This window comes from Macrosteles quadrilineatus, unplaced genomic scaffold (genome assembly GCF_028750875.1).
Source record: "Macrosteles quadrilineatus isolate MER2022 unplaced genomic scaffold, UCM_ALF_1.0 Scaffold_1__1_contigs__length_201487025, whole genome shotgun sequence".
Lineage (NCBI taxonomy): Eukaryota > Metazoa > Arthropoda > Insecta > Hemiptera > Cicadellidae > Macrosteles > Macrosteles quadrilineatus.
The window spans coordinates 108726683-108747202 of record NW_026542594.1 but is presented as its reverse complement, the minus strand read 5'-3'; the positions used below and the strand labels follow the sequence as shown (position 1 = coordinate 108747202).

At 35.3% G+C, this 20520-nt stretch overlaps 1 protein-coding gene across 4 annotated transcripts in view; it reads right to left on the bottom strand.

Annotated features, from left to right (window-relative positions):
* Window positions 1-1041: 1041 nt before the first annotated feature.
* Window positions 1042-20520, bottom strand: part of LOC128982962 (cytoplasmic dynein 2 intermediate chain 2-like) — a 131267-nt gene continuing 111788 nt past the window's right edge. For 3 of the 4 annotated variants that reach the window (XM_054402075.1, XM_054402084.1, XM_054402093.1), the window contains 3 exons: window positions 11737-11888; window positions 11178-11380; window positions 1042-1343 (listed from right to left, as the gene is read on the bottom strand). In XM_054402075.1, coding sequence (XP_054258050.1) covers window positions 1250-1343; window positions 11178-11380; window positions 11737-11888 — 449 coding nt within the window. In that variant the 3' untranslated portion in view covers window positions 1042-1249. Of the gene's footprint in view, window positions 1344-11177; window positions 11381-11736; window positions 11889-20520 lie in introns of those variants that run through there. The other variant, XM_054402102.1, reaches the window with a different exon arrangement.

The window sequence follows — 20520 nt, the reverse complement described above, 5'->3', positions numbered from 1 at the left end:
ATTGCTGCATATTTGTCATATTTGTGCATATTGCTACTTTGTCGTACGGTTTATACTTTGTCCTACAGTTTATACTTTGGCGCACATCAGGATTCCAACCAAACAACACAAAACAGCGTGGTTTTATTATGCACGTAATCCGTGTACGCTTGAAAATAGGTTGGCAGCACTTAAAGATAATAATACTATGATCAGCTGATTGACTATTATAACTACGATTTAACCTGTCATTTTGTGTTTATAGTTTATGTTCTATTTTCGTTCAACACTTGGTTTGAACACAATCTGAAGTATAGTATTTGAAAGATGAATTATAAGTGGGCCTAACATCTTTAAAAATAATGAACTCAGTGAATGTAATTGTGAATATAATGGTAGACCAGAAATAGCAGAAACTGAAAACATGTTTTATTAAACCTGTTACCTGAAAAATCAAGAAAGAAGTATGAACGAGCATACAAACTGTTTTCCTCTTGGCATGTAAGTAAGAAAGTTACAAAACTGTCAGAAAATGTTTTATTGCCATATTTTGAAGAACAATCTACTTGTTTATTATGTGTTTATACTGATTATTACTGTTTATACATGTACTGTTGAAAATAAGTAACACTTAAAGATACTACGACTACAATCAGCTGATAGGCCTACAGTATTTCCCATTCCATTCATGGCTTGGGTTTAACCTAACCTAAAAACGTGCTGTATAGTGTTTGAAAGACTAATTATTTATATGCTTTATTAGTGACTGTAGGAAAAATATGTAACACGTGTGCAAAAGGCCTTTGCTCACTAGTTACACAAATAACTATAAGTAGCTATTACATTTAAAACACTTCACTTTTCTAGATTGGACAAATTAGCTCTTTTGGCATATTAACTAGTCAAATAAGCTTGACCTAGTTTCTGTCACCTTCTTTAGCATGATAGAAAGCTAAAGCAAAAGTTGAATACTGCAGTGCTAAGGCTCCTCTTTCCAAACAATAACCAATTTATTTAAGGTCAAGAGTAGAAAAAAAAGATAGTATATAAATTAGATTCAAGTTCTTATATTCAGATTTAATGATACTTATTTACAATATTTCACAATGGATAACCCTAAACTACTCGTATATAGTAGAACACCTGACATCTGACCTCGGCATAATCGACTCCCTATTTTATGTATCTGAGTCGATTCTTGAGTACAAGCTTGAGAGATCAAACTAATTCAAGAAATTGTGCTCCAGCGAAGCTCTTATTTTCACTGCAGTTATTTAAGTATTTCACCTTTAGTTGACACAAGTAATGGAATTTCCCAGACTTCAACTCTCCCACCCAAGTCTCCCACTCCAAGCAGTCCAGTGCTGAAAAATTATCAGATATGTTAATACTACAAAAGTGTTTTGTAATTTGTTTATGAACAGAAAACATCTCAAACAAAATATGTAGCTAGTAGACCAAGTAGAAAGTAGAGAATAAACCTTAAAAATATATATATATCAAAGACATCCTTTGTAAACATAAAAAAATTGTAATTGCAGCCTTTATTAATTTCTTATTTACCCAACCGTTTTCAACACTAAGTTTACATAAATGTTGATTAGGAACTGTTTCCTTTTATGGATTAGATCTTGACCTATGGCAGATAATATCATAGATAAAACATATGCCTACATTGGTTTGAGCCTAGCTGCGGAGTACTGCGACAATCATGACCTTGTTTTCAATGCCTCAAAAACCAAGCTAGTTTCATTTAGCTACAGGAAAAGTTTCGTCTGCTGTATTCCTGACATTGACTCTGTTAGCTCTGTAAGACATCTAGGTGTCATCATTGACGAACATCTCGCTTGGGATGAACACATTGAAGCACTCTGCCATAAGCTAAGCACCACAATTTTTGCACTGAGAAGAACAATGGCTGTGAGCACAGAAGAGGCAGCACTAACAGCATACTATGCTCTTCTTGAGAGTATTCTCTGTTATGGCATTGTGGTGTGGGGTGGATCATCGGCACAGAACCTTAACAGAGTTCTAATCATGCAAAAGAGGGCTGTTCGAACCCTGACTGGCATTGAGACAACAGATAGTTGCAGATCAGAGTTTATGAGGTTAAAAATCCTGACCGTAGTCAACATCTTCATACTACGGACTCTTACCATTGTCGACTCTTCCCGGGCCTGTCGTCACCAGGAGGTGCACTCATACAACACAAGACGAAGAAATGATTACAACCTTCCTGTTCACAACACAAGGCTCTATGAAGAGAAAACCTCATACATGCGTGCCAAGTTTTTTAACGCCCTTCCCGTCCACTTGGAGTCTCTTCAGCCCAGAAAGAACTAAAGTGCTGGCTGTTACATAGACCATTTTATAGTCTGGATGAGTATTTGTCTTGGCAAGAACCTGAATAAATCATGTCTTCACTGCAGGAACTCTGATCAGCCATTTTTTATTCTTAAAAAATTAACAATTTGTATTGACTCTTATATAACAACTGCACAACTTGTATTGACGCCCTTTCAATCTTAAAGATTGCAAATAAAGTATTCTTGTATCTTGTATCATACTCCCTTAGTAGATTTCCCATCCTTATGGAACAGCTGAAGCCATTTCTACTGTTAGTTCTGTCCGGTGTACTCTAAAGTTGTGTTTTGTTTACAATTTGTTTCTTGCTATTTAAGTAATTTAAAACCTTGTTTAATCAAATAAAACCATCTAATCATAAACAATAACTTGTCCACTAGCTATATAACCAAACAGTGGGGCACAAATCATGAGAAACTAACCCTAAAATAATAGAAACAACCTATTTTAGGTTGTTAGGTGTTTAGGTTTTATGTATCGTCGTTATGTGGTGAATGACGTCATTCGCCTATTGGGTCTGAGCGTAAATATATGTTTTAAATGTTATAAGACGTTTCTAACCCGTACAATGCTGATCAAGAACTTATTTGAAAGCTAACCATTCTTAATTACAGATCCGAGCGTGTAGCTCTGTAACTTTTGCTATCTCTTATAAGTCCCAAGAAAATCTGGTGTAATACAATGATGAGTCATCCTGTAGGCTGTATGACATAAATATTTTGTATGAAGTCCTGTTCATATAAGAATAGGCTATAGAATAAATTAGGCTGTAACCAATATACCAATAATATATGAGCGTTAGTTACTGAAACTTGTGTTTTTAGTTGATTGAAAAACATGGTGCATTAATGCCACAGACAGTTGCCACACTCTGCACTGCTAGCCTTACTACTTCCTTCACCATTTCCTACGTCATGGACCTGTTTCCCTTTTCATAGCATTTTAGGATGAAAGATACATTAATCAAACTGCCACAAATGGTTCCCACACTCTGTGATGCTAAACTTTACTACTTCTTACGCCACTTCCTACGTCGTGGACCTGTTTTCATCTCTTTCGATAGCATTTGAGTATTTTTGAAAAATTAATATAATTGCCACAAACATTTCCCACACTCCGCACTGCTAGCCTTTACTACTTCTTTTACCATTTCCTATGTCGTGGACACGTTTCCTTCCCTTCTCATAGATTAATCTAACTGCTACAATCTGTTTCCAATTCCAACTCTCCACACTGTTTTCACGTCTCGGACTTGTTTCCTCCCTTCTCATAGCATTTTAGGATTGCAGATACATTAATCTAATCGTCATAAACAGTTCCCACACTGCGGACTGCTCGCCTGTACTACTTCCCTGACCACTTCCTACGTCGCTAACCTGTTTCCCTCTCTTCCCATAGCATTTTAGGATTGTAGATACCTTAATCTAATCATCATAAACATTTCCCACACTCCAGACAGCACGCCTTGACTACTTCCCTCACCAATTCCTACGTCGCAGACATGTTTTCCTCCCTTCCCATAGCATTTTAGGATTGTAGATACCTTAATCTAATCGTCATAAACAGTTCCCACAATCCGGACTGCTTACCTTTACTACTTCCTTCTCCACTTCCTACTTCGCGGACCTGTTTTTCTCCCTTTCCATAGCATTTTATGATTGCAGATACCTAGGGGTCTCAATCCCGGGATCTCGGCCGATTTTTGATACCTAGAAATCCTGGGATTGGTGACTTTTAATCCTGGGATTAACGGGATTGCAAAACCTATGTTTATATTTATTTTTTGTGAATTTGGGGACTTTTACTTACGGAAAATAAATAAAAATACGTCCAATAACTTTTGAAACACATATACTCTTTATTTTTAGGACGATAAATATATATATATATGAAATAGTATAAGTAATTATCTATTTTGATTGGAAAATTAAATTATTACTAGTTAACCGCCCGTGCTCCGCCACGGGAATATTGTCAGCAATAAAAGAAATAATAATTAACAAATACTGTTTATCTTTGTATTTTATTTAGGGGTTGTTTAATTTTTTACATGAAATAGAACTGATAGTTTGCATGTATAAACTATTTTATGTTAATCAAACCGATATTATTTTAACCAAATGAATGTTTTATATTAATTCGAGTTTCATTTGAAAAATAAATAGTATACTTTTATGACTCGGACATTGGAAATGAAACAGAACCGGACAAGTACAAGACACTGGCAGACTAGGCTACTAAAATTGTAAGCTTACGAGTTGACTTTACTCACCGGGTTCATAACGTCGAATGGCGTTCCGTCACTGTGCCTTTTCGATCGGCTAGTCAGCCTCTTGGACTTTGACCGAATGACTCATCCTGGTTTGGTTCCTTCACCAGGCCCGATAAGTTAACATAAAAACTATTTGATGAGGTCAACTTGCCTCTATATAATATAACATAAAACTCTTCTTGAACTGGACAATGCTGATAACCTTATAAGCAGCTATTTATGCTATTTATTTAGATAATTTGCTCAAGTATATTCCTATATTCGTTGTTTTTTTTTCATTGCATTTGTTGTATGGAATAAAGATAGTCACTTAGCCTACATGTAAATCACGCATCAGCAGTTGGTCGCATTTCACGAATCTTTGACCCATACTGTGAGTAAAAGCTGTGTTTACGTCGTATAAAGTTGGGCATACTTTGTTCAATGTTAGAGGGTATTAACGGTCCAATTTAATGGAAAAGGAGTCGTGGATTTTAAAATTATGTAGACTACCACTACCAGAAAGATGTTGATTCAAGTGAGACTTAGAACTGAATATTTCAAATGCAGATTTGTATTATATTTTACTCAAATAGTTTTTTGTTTCTTTTGACCCTTAATACTTTTTTATAGTCGCTGTTGATAAGATTTTCCATAAACTCAAAATGTTGATAAAGAGCTCATTTTACCTTCCCCTTGTGACAACATAAGGAAAAAATATTTGTGTCCCAGTTAGTCTGTTCTGACTCAAAATTCATAGATTTGCAGTACTGACAAATCCAATCTAACGACCCCAATTCAAAAGAGTTGGTATTTTTTAGTAGGGACTTCCAGAGCACATTTAACACCATCACTGCTCTTTACCTTTTTAGTTCGATGGTTCTCTACATGTTTTTTTCGTTCTGTATGTCTCTTTACGCCCGGTTAATGATTACCTTTTCTTTTTCTTTTTGTACTTTTCACATCCTGGGGTTAATGATAAAGTTTTATAACGCTATAATGACCCGTGTCAACATTGCCATTAAACATCAAGTCAGATACTTCTTCGCCAGAACCGAAATCGTAAGTCACAGTTTCTCAAGCAACTTCCCTGTGTAGGCCTACTCGAAAAAATATAGTTAGGGTATAGTTCACTGATAAATTGTAGTTCCAAATATCCCAGCGTATTCGCCATCTCGAGCAGGTAAAATTTGGACGTCGAACACTGATCTTGAGTAAGATTAATCACTTACGATAAAATGTTTGTATGTTTACCAATCATTAGCAATTACCTGTACAACTTGCAAGCGGATTTCCCTATGATTGTTCTGGTGGCTATAGAGAATAAATTATATTGATCAAAACAATAAGTTTCCATCCCCTACTATGGGTATTATTTCACATTCCATGCTCAAACTTAAATTCAATTAGGTACCACTTTCCTTCAGATCACTTTGCAAGAAAACTAAAACATTTTTGTGTCCCAGTTAGTCTGTTCTGACTCAAAATTCATAAAAACCTAGGTTAGTTACAGACAGTTTCAAAACATCGATTGTTCCGATCCATTGTTGACACCCCTACATGGAGGTTATAGTCATAGTGACGTCGTGCATAAGGGCCAGGAAGGCCGGTTCACAGTGAATCCATTCTGCCGAACCTATACTCTTGGTATCATCGGGAACATAGCCAAACACTTTTGTTATTAAATAAAACTATGGCATGTTTTATAAAAGCACTCTTTTGGAGATTCTAGTCCCAAAACATAATCTTTATTGTAGGCTAAAAGTAAAACCTATCTATTGCCATACTTTTCTCCACAGACGTCGACTTATTCTGCAATGTCTTTAAAAAATACCAGGTTTCAGTCAAAATACTTTTGTAAAAATTGCCAATGTGCTGTTTTAGCACAGTCATTCCTTGACCACGATCGTTTTTACTCACTAGAGAAAAGACTCCCCTTACAAAAAGTATTTATAGGCCAAGATGTATGTAATTTTTTTAAAATTATAACTCCAATTATTGCTTTTAAAAATAAATACAAAAACTGTCAAATGACTTAGATTAATACTTATAAGTGTATTTATAAATTAGAGGAAACTTTATTAGATCTCATCATAGTCAAATTCAAACATTTACAGTGTTTTAAAATAATTAACACTCAGAAACTTTTGTGTAGCCTAATGGAAATCTGCAAGCGACTGATGCCGAGGGTGAGGGAGGGCATGTGAACCAGGCTTTAGAGCAAACTTTCTCTTTTCCTACCCCATGTCCCGTTAGATGGTGGGCGGGGCTTCACGCTAATCAACACTCAGTTCATTCATTCACCACAGTAGAGAATAGTTTTTGTGGCAGTGACGTATGTCTCTTGTCTGCTCTTCATAGCTCACACATAGATTTCTTTCGAGAAATTTTAAGTGATAATCTTTCTTTATTAAAAATAAGTGAAAAACTGTTGTCAAGGAAGAAAAGTTAAAAAATAAAATTGTTAAAAATAAAAAGGTTGTTTGATTAGTTATTCTGTATTTCAAAATTATCCTCATTTATGAATGTGTTTTCAGCAGCAGGACTTGGTGACTTTTTCATAGTTAAACAAATTTTGAAGATAGGCCTATATAACTGTTTTTCATACAACTAGTGAGCAACTGTCATTATATAGGAAGTTAGTTTTTACTCTCTTAGGGAAAAAACTTACAGAGTATTTGTAGGCCAAGATGTACGTAATTTTTTTTAAATTTATAGGTTAATGAGTTAACTAAGACAATTGATGCAATTTCTAATAAATACAAAAACTGACAAATGACAAGATAAATACTTATATAAGCCTATTTATAAATTAGAGGAAACTTTATTAGATCTCATGCTTTAGTTAAATTCAAACATTTACAGTAGGCCTAGGCCTATTTTAAAATTAACACTTAACACTTAACTTAACACTTCATAAACACTTATGCAAAAATATAGTAGTTCCATATTTTTGCAATTGTTTTTTGCAATTAATAATAAACCTTCAACACCAAAATATAAGTTTGATACACATACATATTGTGTTTTTTTATGGTATAACAGTTTATAATATTATTAGTGGAAGAAACTGTGCAAAAAAGATAGGTATCGGAAGTATCGGTATCGATAGGTATCGAGGGTACTTTGGTGGTATCGGTATCGACAATTTTTGGTATCGGCCCATCTCTAGTTATAACATACTTTAAGCTAAACAACTGAAGTTACTAATGCATTTTACATTACGTATTACTTATATTTTAGCCTTGTATTAATTTATGGAACCGTTTCGATTAACCCGGGTTTCGGTTAACTCTACTGTACTTCAAAAACAGTGACTTTAGTGATTTTGCCAAAAGTGAGGTTATCCCTACATCAACCCTAGGCTAGGCCTCAGACGGCCTACTACAGCTATTTCCCTTACCAATATAGGTTTACCACTATCACCAACCAGGTAAGAAATAGGCCAACCGATAAATAAATAATAATAAATATAAAATATTAACCCCTCTATAATTCTGACCCATTACATACAGGATGAGTTTCTACTAAGTGTGTTAATTTTTACCAGTTATTCTACTCACTAAAAGGAACAAAAAATGTCAAACCAAAATTTTCCAACCCCACCCGTTAGGCTGTAATGGCCGATTATGTGAATTTTTAAAATTACCTGTAGTAGCTTCACTAAAACGAGCATAGAAAGTAAGCCAATACACATACAGCATAATAACTTATACCAATGAAAAGAGCGTTAAATTTTAGAGGTGTGCGGATATCCGAAAAATCGGGTCAGATTCGGTTTGATTCGGATATCCGTATCCGAACCGAGCCCAAATTCGATATCCGACACTATCCGTTATATATCCGACATATTCGGATAGACAATATATTTTGACGTTTTGGACAGAAAACTAAATCTCCATAACCATCATTAGTTTCCCAGAACAAAATTACAGCAATACGTTTCCAACGACCTAACAGCAAACGGCAAAGAAGCCGTATGATGCTACCTTGAAGCTATATATAGACTTGCACTACTTCCCTAAACCAGGACTGGCCGGCGAGTGGTATTCCAATCACAGGACAAGATACGTTGTTTTTTGGGTATTCATTGCCCGGTTTGACTTTGGATTGTCTTATTGTGTAGAAACTTTGAATAATAAAAAATAAAGTTAGAACTAACCACGATTATTTAGCATTGATTGTGTACATATTACATGATTAAACTATTGGGACCATGGATATACAAACTTTTGTCTGATTTTAATTTCAACATCAAAATACAATATTGCACAATCGTGATATTTTAGGTCATTGACCTTTATTATATGCATCCGGTATTGCTGTTTCAGAAGAAAAGCACGTTGATAAATTATAAATTGATATTCCCGTAGTTAAAAAGAATTATCTTATAAACCTATAAAACAAAATCATAAAATCTTACATAAAGATAACAATAACAGAAATTGTAAAAATGGTATAAAGATAACAACGTCATTATTCTTTCTCTTTGTTCTTCTATTTCTTGGGTTTCCCTTCATCACACATTCAACAAGTTGCCATGGTTACTAATCACCCATGTCGTTATCAGCTTTTGTGACATAGCGCACAGCAGGGGGTAAAACTGGACGAAAATTGGTTAATTTTTACCTATTATTTAATTACCAATGAATGTACTTTATTGGTATTTGGTACTGTATTAATAATCGGTCAAAATGGCCGATTTTTGTCAAATTTTACACCAAATTTATTGAAATTTCAAGGTGAATATTAATAAAACAATTATTACCAAATATTTTTATTCATTTAAAAGATTGATTTGTGGTATTGGGTTCCCCACTGAGTGCAGCCGAGCGGCACTAATGAGGGTCGAACCTTCTTGAGGGTGAACAATAGACTGCTTATTAGACCCTCCCCTCCCCAGTGGTCTGGAGAAAGCTTGTAAACAATGTATTGCACAAGCGTGACTTGACATTGGGCTGCTTCAATTAATTTTGTCAAATGAACTGCGATGTTTCAAAATCAAAAACAATAATTTGGGACCATACTGCATAACAATAATGGACTGCAATTGTTGAACATACAATCCATTTTTAACAAATTAAGATTAGGCCTATACGATTCAAATACAATTATAAAAATTATCTTGGTATTTTACTTGGGGTAATGAGTTATGTAGGCTATAGTGTAATTCTCGGTTCATCAAGGTTATACTGAATTATGTTTGGCAGTGAATAAGTGTAGAATGAAATTTATAAATTCAGGGATACACACCTTTTACAGAGTTATAAAGCCTAATTGCCCAACATCAAATCGTGAGCTAGAGCCCAGCTTAGTGCATTAGTGATGTTTTCTAAACTTGGCAAACCCGCAAAATGCCACTTTTAAGGCCAATAATCCGTTCCAAAAACGTAAGGAAATACAATGTGAAAATAAACTTGAGATCGAACTTCTTGTCTTATGAGAACCAGGAAACAACATAAAAAACATAGGCTAACCTTAAGAAAACAAGCCCTAACGTTTGACATCAGTCCTGCTGAGCTAAGGTGTTGTGTGAAGATTTCGGCTGCTAGTGTACTTAATTCAAGCAACCAACTTTTGAAAATAAATGTTGTGAATTGTGATTTTCAAGAGAGGGAAAACTGTGGACTTGGCTAATTTTAAATTCTATAATTCAAAATTGTAATTTAAGTTTATTTACACAGCTTTACATTGTTTTATACGTTAAAAATACACATGCAGCTTATTATTAACCGCGCCAAACTATCCGAATCCGAAAATATCCGAATCCGAACCTCCCAATATCCGATCCGATCTGAACCGAGCCTCAACTATCCGATCCGAAATGAAATTTCACTATCCGCACACCTCTATAAATTTCCTACAAAACGATTGCAACACCTTTAACATACAGCTATATTTCCACCGTTGTATGTCTCACATAACGTACAAAAGTTTGTAAATTACTTCTTTACAACTTCAAAGTGGTGTTACGACTATTAACACTAATGTAATGTTTTGTCAATTTACGTAATTAACTTTCTCATTTCATGCCCTTTAAAAAAATGTAACCATTAAGGTTATTGCTGTATTAAAAGTCAAGGTCAGAGTTTTGGGAATCAAAACATTGAACCAAATGTAATACAGTGTCTGTTATTTTCTTTGCTATCTTTTAATCAGCTGACATCTGATAAGCTGGGTGTTAAACTTTGTTTACAAAACCAGCAGATTTTTATTGTTGGCTTGTGAACATTCAAATTATTAACTATTTCATTAACATACTTGGAAAATATTATAATTGTTTAGTGCTATGTCGGTGTTCACCAAGGAAGGAAGTATCTTGATATAATTTTATTTGACGGGTTCTGTTCTTAAATGCGGCTGTAATTCGGTGTTAATACAGTCCTCAGTTTCCTAATAGGTGACTTTCAAAAGAACAAACAATCATCAGTGTCCATACGAGTTTCTATGAAGTAGAAACTCATCTTGTATTTTTTTCCTGTAATTAGCACAAATAATTGAAAGACCTACAGAAGTTTACTTTACAGTGACCTACTTATACTTATACCACTGTGCAGCAACAAGCAAGACCATAAAAACTCACCTTTTACAATTGAACCTGACACAGGATATTTGAGCTTTATCTTTCCGTCCATCAGGAGCTAAAGATATGAGGTCATCTCCAGTGTTGGAGTTGTAAAGTTTCACATTGTTTGAGTGACCCCAAGCAGCTAACACATGGGCTTGCACCGGGCTCCAGCTCAACCCCACCATTGCACCACACCATATCACTCGTTGGCAACATCTCTGGAACATAACCAGCATACTCTCATACTACAAGTTATGGATCACAATCACTATCGTACATTACACAAACATTATTTATTGGATGGCTTTTGTAGATATCTTTTAATAGTAAGCGTGAAAGCCAGTGTCAAGTGGACAAACTAAGTTGTTAGAAATGGATAACACGATTGATTTTACAGATTTAGAAAAAAAGATTTACCTTCATAAAGCTAAATTCAATACGGTACCGGTAAGCCATAAAAGCCTTGCCTCACATATGTACTGCAGGCTAACTGGTTCTTCAGGAAAAGCACAATGAAATTATATTCAGAACCACATAACCTGATCATAACTACAATAAGGCTACAAACACAAACCTGTAAGAGACACCAGATGCGAATGGCTTGATCTGTCGCCACAGTAGCAAATACATTGTCATGGTTGGGAGAGAATTCCACACTCGTGACAGTTGCAGGATGTTGTTCAAAACAACTAATAACAGGATCCTTAAGAGGCTGCAAACTTCTGACTTAAACACATAAATTGTAATCATTAGTGGAATCAATAAACTGTTTTATTTATATAATTTTGTATTTCTTTTACGTTTAATGAATAGCCTTAGTTTTAAGTCAAGACTTACACTTTTAAACGAGGTGTACCAGACATAGATAAACCTAAAGGCAGCTACTACAACAGTTTTTAGCGAATTTCCTTATAGGGAAGTAGCTATTACCGTAGGTGGCACGGTAAGACCTAGGCATGGGACCGATTTACTTTTTCATTTTGATGTCTTTAGAGGCCAAAAACACCATTCGTTAAAATTTTATTATATGTATATATATACTAGCAGAGTACCGGTCCTTCGTACGGGGTGGCGTATAAGTATAACATGATTATTGCAGTTATACTCGTGCTTTGCATTTGCAATGGGAGAGGACACGTTTTAAGAAAATTTGGTTAACTATCTATATAAATAAAATTAGAGTTTTGTCTGTACATTGCTCCGAATTATATACTTTTAGGTTATTTTTACGTTTTATACATTAAAGAAGCAGAAACGAGTCTTCCCATGTAGAAATCTAATTCTGGCCCAGGTTCTGGCCAGTACTGGTACAGTACTGGCCAGTACTGCTACAGTACTGGCCAGTAATACCCAGGTTCTGTCCAGTACTGCCCAGGTTCTGGCCAGTACTGCCCAGGTTCTGGCCAGTACTGCCCAGGTTCTGGCCCAGTACTTCCCAGGTTCTGGCCAGTACTGCCCGGGTTCTGGCCAGTACTTCCCAGGTTCTGGCCAGTAATGTCCAGGTTCTGGCCAGTAATGTCCAGGTCCTGGCCAGTACTGGTTAGAACCTGGACCAGAACCGGCCAGTACTGGCCAGAACTCACCAGTACTGGCCAGAACTTACCAGTAACTGGCTAGTACTTGTAGATTCTAGACCAATAATCAATCTTGACAGAGTACAGTATGTAAATAAAGGAACCGAGGTTAAGGTAATAAAATACAGATATTTGAAGTAAAAACTAGTCAATTAGTTAAAACTATATTTATTGAAAAATTAAGTTTAAAGCAAGACAAAATTTATAGGCCTAAATGTTTAGATAATTTTCAAGGGTAAAAACTGTTACCATCAATAATATCGACTCAACTTGAACTCGCTCCCCCCCCCCACCATGGTTTTAAACCTCTCTGGATTTGGATCCAGTCCAGTTAGTCCAATTGAAGGTTTGGGTTTGGCAATGGCTTTGACCTTTGACCAATGAATACGAATACACAATTTAACGTTTTTTTAAGCTCAACGCATCGCCAACAAAAATCTAACACAAGAGGACAATAATTGTGAGAAGAGCAAAGACGAAGATAACTATTTTGTTTTGTACGAGTTCCATTCCATTCCAAAATCAAATCCGATCCAATCCAACGTGACGCACGCCGGAGCGGAGCGGAGTTGTTACTAAACTAACTAACCTCAAATCTCAACCTGTCAGTTGGTCAGTTCAGTTTTGGTTTCGACATCTTTATTAACAGTTAATTTCTAACTAAGGTGTTCTTGTCTTAGTTATATCTTAATATTAATCGTAGAACAAAGTTCTACCTAATTTGCTGTGAAAAATATCTATTCGTGTGGAATCAGAATGGATTATCGACAAAGAATCAGGTCGAACTTGGCAAACCATCAGGTTTATAGACAACTGAGTTCACAGGCCTCATTTTAGCAAAAAGTTGTAAGTAATTCACCACAGGTTTGCATAAGTGTCATATTATTAAGTTGTCATATTAAACTCATAATATGCCTTAATGTTGAGGTGGCTGTTAGGTTTAGTTTTTATGTGTCCAGTACCTAGTATAGGCCTAGGTAAACTTTAACACTTAGGCCTACCTTATTCAGTGCAACAAAATAAACTAGCCTAGGCCTAGTTCCAATTTTAACGATTTTCTACTCATTGAAGTGTTAAATTTGGAGTTGTGAAGTATTTAGTCAGTATGTTACTTCATTATTTGATCTCACAAATTGTGTACGGTACGGTAAGTTTAGGCCTTGATAGCTACAGTACTGGCCAGTAATACCCAGGTTCTGTCCAGTACTGCCCAGGTTCTGGCCAGTACTGCCCAGGTTCTGGCCAGTACTGCCCAGGTTCTGGCCCAGTACTTCCCAGGTTCTGGCCAGTACTGCCCGGGTTCTGGCCAGTACTTCCCAGGTTCTGGCCAGTAATGTCCAGGTTCTGGCCAGTAATGTCCAGGTCCTGGCCAGTACTGGTTAGAACCTGGACCAGAACCGGCCAGTACTGGCCAGAACTCACCAGTACTGGCCAGAACTTACCAGTAACTGGCTAGTACTTGTAGATTCTAGACCAATAATCAATCTTGACAGAGTACAGTATGTAAATAAAGGAACCGAGGTTAAGGTAATAAAATACAGATATTTGAAGTAAAAACTAGTCAATTAGTTAAACCTATATTTATTGAAAAATTAAGTTTAAAGCAAGACAAAATTTATAGGCCTAAATGTTTAGATAATTTTCAAGGGTAAAAACTGTTACCATCAATAATATCGACTCAACTTGAACTCGCTCCCCCCCCCACCATGGTTTTAAACCTCTCTGGATTTGGATCCAGTCCAGTTAGTCCAATTGAAGGTTTGGGTTTGGCAATGGCTTTGACCTTTGACCAATGAATACGAATACACAATTTAACGTTTTTTTAAGCTCAACGCATCGCCAACAAAAATCTAACACAAGAGGACAATAATTAAGACGAGGACAAGACAGAAGTGAGAAGAGCAAAGACGAAGATAACTATTTTGTTTTGTACGAGTTCCATTCCATTCCAAAATCAAATCCGATCCAATCCAACGTGACGCACGCCGGAGCGGAGCGGAGTTGTTACTAAACTAACTAACCTCAAATCTCAACCTGTCAGTTGGTCAGTTCAGTTTTGGTTTCGACATCTTTATTAACAGTTAATTTCTAACTAAGGTGTTCTTGTCTTAGTTATATCTTAATATTAATCGTAGAACAAAGTTCTACCTAATTTGCTGTGAAAAATATCTATTCGTGTGGAATCAGAATGGATTATCGACAAAGAATCAGGTCGAACTTGGCAAACCATCAGGTTTATAGACAACTGAGTTCACAGGCCTCATTTTAGCAAAAAGTTGTAAGTAATTCACCACAGGTTTGCATAAGTGTCATATTATTAAGTTGTCATATTAAACTCATAATATGCCTTAATGTTGAGGTGGCTGTTAGGTTTAGTTTTTATGTGTCCAGTACCTAGTATAGGCCTAGGTAAACTTTAACACTTAGGCCTACCTTATTCAGTGCAACAAAATAAACTAGCCTAGGCCTAGTTCCAATTTTAACGATTTTCTACTCATTGAAGTGTTAAATTTGGAGTTGTGAAGTATTTAGTCAGTATGTTACTTCATTATTTGATCTCACAAATTGTGTACGGTACGGTAAGTTTAGGCCTTGATAGCCTAGGCCTATGACTAGGCCTACAAGTAAAGCAAACCTTGATTGGATTTGTAAATTAATGATGAGATTCGATTGCAATTAAGTCAATTTTTAGTACCGGTAGCCTAACTTTTGTTCAGCGTAGGTTCCGTTTGGGGCTACATTTGGGTACAGTTTCCGATTGAAACTATCAAATGGAAAATATTGATTAATAATCGATTTTGAAATATATCTAGGCCTATTTTATAATTAAACTATCATGACCTAACCTAACCAACCAAACTTGCTGATGGTGAAAAAATAGCATGAAGGCTTACTAATCGAATCGATAGTTTCAATCAATATTAGCATAGCCCAGTTAAGAAACTGTACCCGCCTACTTAACTTATGCCTAGATCAAAAGTAACTTAGGCTTAAACATCAAAATGCAAAACTACCTAATGAATAAGTTAGAGCCTACACAAAAACATTGTTTTTCATTTGAATGGGCGGCTATTTTTATTCACAGATTGTTTCGTTAAGTAAGTTATCTTAGGCCGGACTAACTTAACTTAACTTGATGTTTGGTTATGTTTGCTGTTGTATTTTATAATAAGAAGCCTACTAAGTTGGCCCTGATTATGTAAATAATATGATAAATAGGTCTTAGCTTAAGTGCTAAGGTAGGCCTAAGGCAGAGAACCCATGATGGGTTACATTAACGGATTAAATATTAAAATAGCCTAGTCTACTTCGATATAACTTAGGCCTAACTATCGATTAACATGTTTCAATCAACATAAATATTGAATTTCAATATTGATTTTCGTTTACAGTAAGTTATGGCGTTTAGGTTAGGTTACCTACCTAGTTTAGTTTATGAAACTTATTAAAAAACTATATGAATAGGCCTACAAAATGATGTCTTTGTGATTGTAATCTGTTAAACAAACCAAAGTAATATCAACTCTAATACCTACCAACAATTTTACTTTGATTGCTACTATCATAAACTAAACTAAAACAACCTAACCGCCGCAGAATGTGTGGAAAAAGTCTTCTTGAAACAACAATATTGATACGGTACAATTGTTACAATGGATATTTACATGAAAGCAAACTCATCCGATACAATATAACTACAGAATATAGTAGGATCTCTACGGAACTGCACCCTTGGAAGTGCCAACATGAAAAAAGTACGGTAACAAGAAAGATAGGCTATAACATTTTTGTTTGAGTCTTTTTATTTTAAGTCCCTATAACTGAGTATTTAAGTAGGCCTACCTATTTAACTTTATTTGTGGCCTTTGAAATGATTTTTCATTATACTTATATAAGTTACGTAGCCTATTACAGTAAAATTTTAAGATGGCCGCTTAAGTTAACCTGAATTGGGATAAAACTAGATTACCTATTAGGTCCTATATTGATTCTAAATTGTGTAGGCCTATTGCCAGGTTATTTTACAAAATCAAGTTTTAATTTGATTATTGAGATATGTACAATCTCATTTCTATTCAATATAAATATAGCCTAGCCCGCATTAGGAACTGCGCAGCTTATGCGGCTATACATTAAAAATAATGGAGTTGTTCAAGTCTGCACATGTACATTGAAAGCGAATTAGCCCAAACTTAAAGACAACCCAACATAAAGGCCAAGCTGAGCTCTGGAGATAAGACATAAGACATAAGACATTTATTCATCATTTTTTACATATGAAATGCATAGATAAGTCAAAATGTTGGTAAATACATCTCGTATTCAGTCTTGAGTAAATAAATTTATAAATATATAAATAACAAGGAATTCAGTTAATACAGTCAATATAATACAAGAGTTAAAATTGAAATTGAGCGACGAGCAAATAAATACAAAAGTTACAAACCATGGCAAGAGATTAAAAATTTGACAGTAATAAATTAAAAAATCGTGCAACTTATATCTAAATCACAGTTACATCCTATTTCAAATATTTTTTATTAACTTATCAGACATGCTAAAAAAATCTTCGATACGGTAGAGCGATACAAATATACTTACATCAGCTCACCATTTTTTATCGTTGTAACTTGTCTGTTTCAGGTAAAAAAACTTTATGACAACTACTGTACTACATTTATATTCTAAAGACCATTGTGTTAATACTATAAATCTGACATTATTAATTTGATTAATAATTATAACCCCGACAAATTAGATTCATTGGATATTTTGATTGTTTAATTTTTTACATTTTCAATATAAAATTAAATTTAGTATTGTAGGGTATTATCAATAGTATTCTTTTTGGTGATTTTACTTTTTCATACAACTTTTATTGTAATTTTGCAAAAAAATAATTTATTACCTAACCTTGATTTTTGTAACATAATTTGTATTTTAGCATATGTAATTTTCAAATACAAATTGTTTATTGCTAAAGGTGTCTTATTAATTCATCTTCCATATTGGTTCAATTCTCACTACTGTATGATCCAGATACTGGTCCAGTATTGGCCAGGTTCTGGCCCAGTACTGCCCAGGTTCTGGTCCAGTAATGCCCAGGTTCTGGTCCAGTCCTTCCCAGGTTCTGGCCCAGTACTACCCAGGTTCTGGCCCAGTACTGCCCAGGTTCTGGCCCAATACTGCCCAGGTTCTGGCCCAGTACTGCCCAGGTTCTGGCCCAGTAATGCCCAGGTTCTGGCCAGTACTGCCCAGGTTCTGGCCAGTACTGGCCAGTTCTTGCCAATTTTGGAAGTGCCCAGAACCTGGGCCAGAAAATTTTTTTACTGGCCCAGAAAATTTTTTTCCACATGGGTTATCTCAATTTCTGTCTGTCTGTCTGTCCCTTTGTCTGTAACACTCAAGATGGCATTTTACGCAATCTTCTCCATGAAAACCAGAGTACATATCAAGATCCAAGTCATTTTAATGTATTCACTGGATTGGCGAGAGTGTCTTTAGTGATTTAAATATAGCCTCACTACTTTGTAAATAAAATTACGGACGTTCAAAAATGCAGTTTTGTGCGATTTTTGTCAAGTTTTCGTTCAATTTTTATCACATAATCGTCTATGAAATAACGAACAGCTGTTCGGATCAAGATTATTTTTTCTAGCTGTCAATGACATGTTTACAAATGTTGTTTACAAATACCGCAACTATTTCGAATCACGTTTTGAAAGCAAATCCCAACCAAGTGAGATTAAAAACGTTTTTCTTACATAATAACGGATTTAATTAATCGCAAGTGCAATAATATAGTCTAATAGTGTAACCGTAAATGAAATTAAATAACTAGACATCGTCCAAATTGGAACCAGAAATTCTTTGAGTATAAAATGTTTCTTGAGTTTTGACAACCAGAAAGAAGAAGACCTTGAATCAGTGTTGTATAGGGCTGTGACACTGAAATGATCGTCGCCAATAGCTTACAAAAAAGGTTTCCACTCATTGACGGCGCTTCAATGGCGGTTGTGTAAAGTGTAAAGTAAAAAATCACAATTGCAGTGGGTGATTGTAACAGAGGTTTAACAGAGGAAGTGCTAAACTCGCTTTTCCAATGTGTCACTTTCTGTTTCTACTCACCGTGTGATGCAATCGCTGGACCATACAGCCAATAGGCCCATAGCTCATATCTTGGGTACGTAAGCCTACATATTTATTCATAACAACATTTTTGACGACGATCCTTGATACAGGTACTTTTCCATAGAATACATGGCCTACCTACTTAAGAAATTATAATTACAAATGACCAAAACCCCAACATTGTGTGATTTTCGTCACATTTCCTTCTAATGTTAATAGATATACTAATCATTGTTTAGAGAATGCGTAATCTATTAAATAACAAAAAGTTGTTTGGGTAAGGTTGTTTTTTTTTCAAACTGACACCGATAAGTTTACGCTATAACTTTTTACGAGAAAATCCAAAAGCAAGAGATCAATAACCTCGGGACTAGATATTAATGTATTTAATTGGTCGGATGTACTATAGTTCTTAGGTAGGTTCTTACGTAGGTACTGGTTCTTTTCCTTAGAACCGTTGGTAGCTGCTAGAATCATTTTTACGTTGGTACCAACACATCACTGTAGTTTACAAATTAGTTATCGTTGGTGTTGCACCTTATTTATTAGAGCCGTCCGTATTCAATTTAAGTGATGTCTTGTATAAGTTTTGCTTTTTCTGTCTGGATTCCAAATCTTAGCTTACCCGGTATGCTAAGAAAATGATAACCTATTTGAGTAAAACATTTGTTGGGCAAACCATCATGAATTGTTTACGCCTTTATATTGTTTATGTATCAATAGTTCGTGGCCTTTTTTGGATTGTTGTGTGTATGTCTGTTGGTAACGCATTAATGTCCTTATTTCTCAGTGTTTCACGGAATGGACAAGAGCACCTTTGATACTGAAAATGTCAACCGGAATAAAGTGTTAAATGGTGAGGTTGAGGTAGTACTTTAAATACGTTTAAGTTAACCGATGTGGAAAGTAACTTTCCAATTATAGGCCTACGCTTCATGGATCTATAAAACATTTTTTAGTTAAATCATTGGACATATGGACCATAACGATCCGGGTGACATTTAATTGCGAAGCATTTATTTTGGCTTAAACTGTCAGATACTGTATTTGCGAAGGTTTATATATAATAGTTTTGCCAGCATATCTGCAAATATGCAAACTAACTGCTGTTCTTAATCTTAATATAAGAAGGTTTTAACTGACTACTATAAGATCCCCGTGCGTAGAACGGGCACACAGCTAGTCTTTATTAAAGAATGACTGAAATTTGTAAACTTACTGCTGGCGACAAGGGTGGTACCATGCATAGGTTTATCAATAATGAAGACGAGGTGTTAGCCCGTCCTACGTACGGGAATTCAGTAGTCAGTTAAAACCGTGTACAATTCAGATCAGCTAGTTTACACATATAAAGACAAAGTTTCTTGCAGTTTTCATGTGAAAAATCATCTTGTAAACAAATGTTGTGTGACCAAATATGTTTTTATTCCATCATAGGCCTATACGATATGCACGTTGAATCCGATAATTTTACAATAAAACAGCAATTCTGCAATTTTTGCTATGTGAAAAGCGTTGAAGTGAGATTTGCAGCCGATTCGCACAGACGCACACTGATTATAAGTAGCCTACAATAGAGAGAGTAATAGTCAATTGAGAAGTGTATAGACTTAGTCAACGATACCACCTTCCATAGCATACCTGCCTCTTCC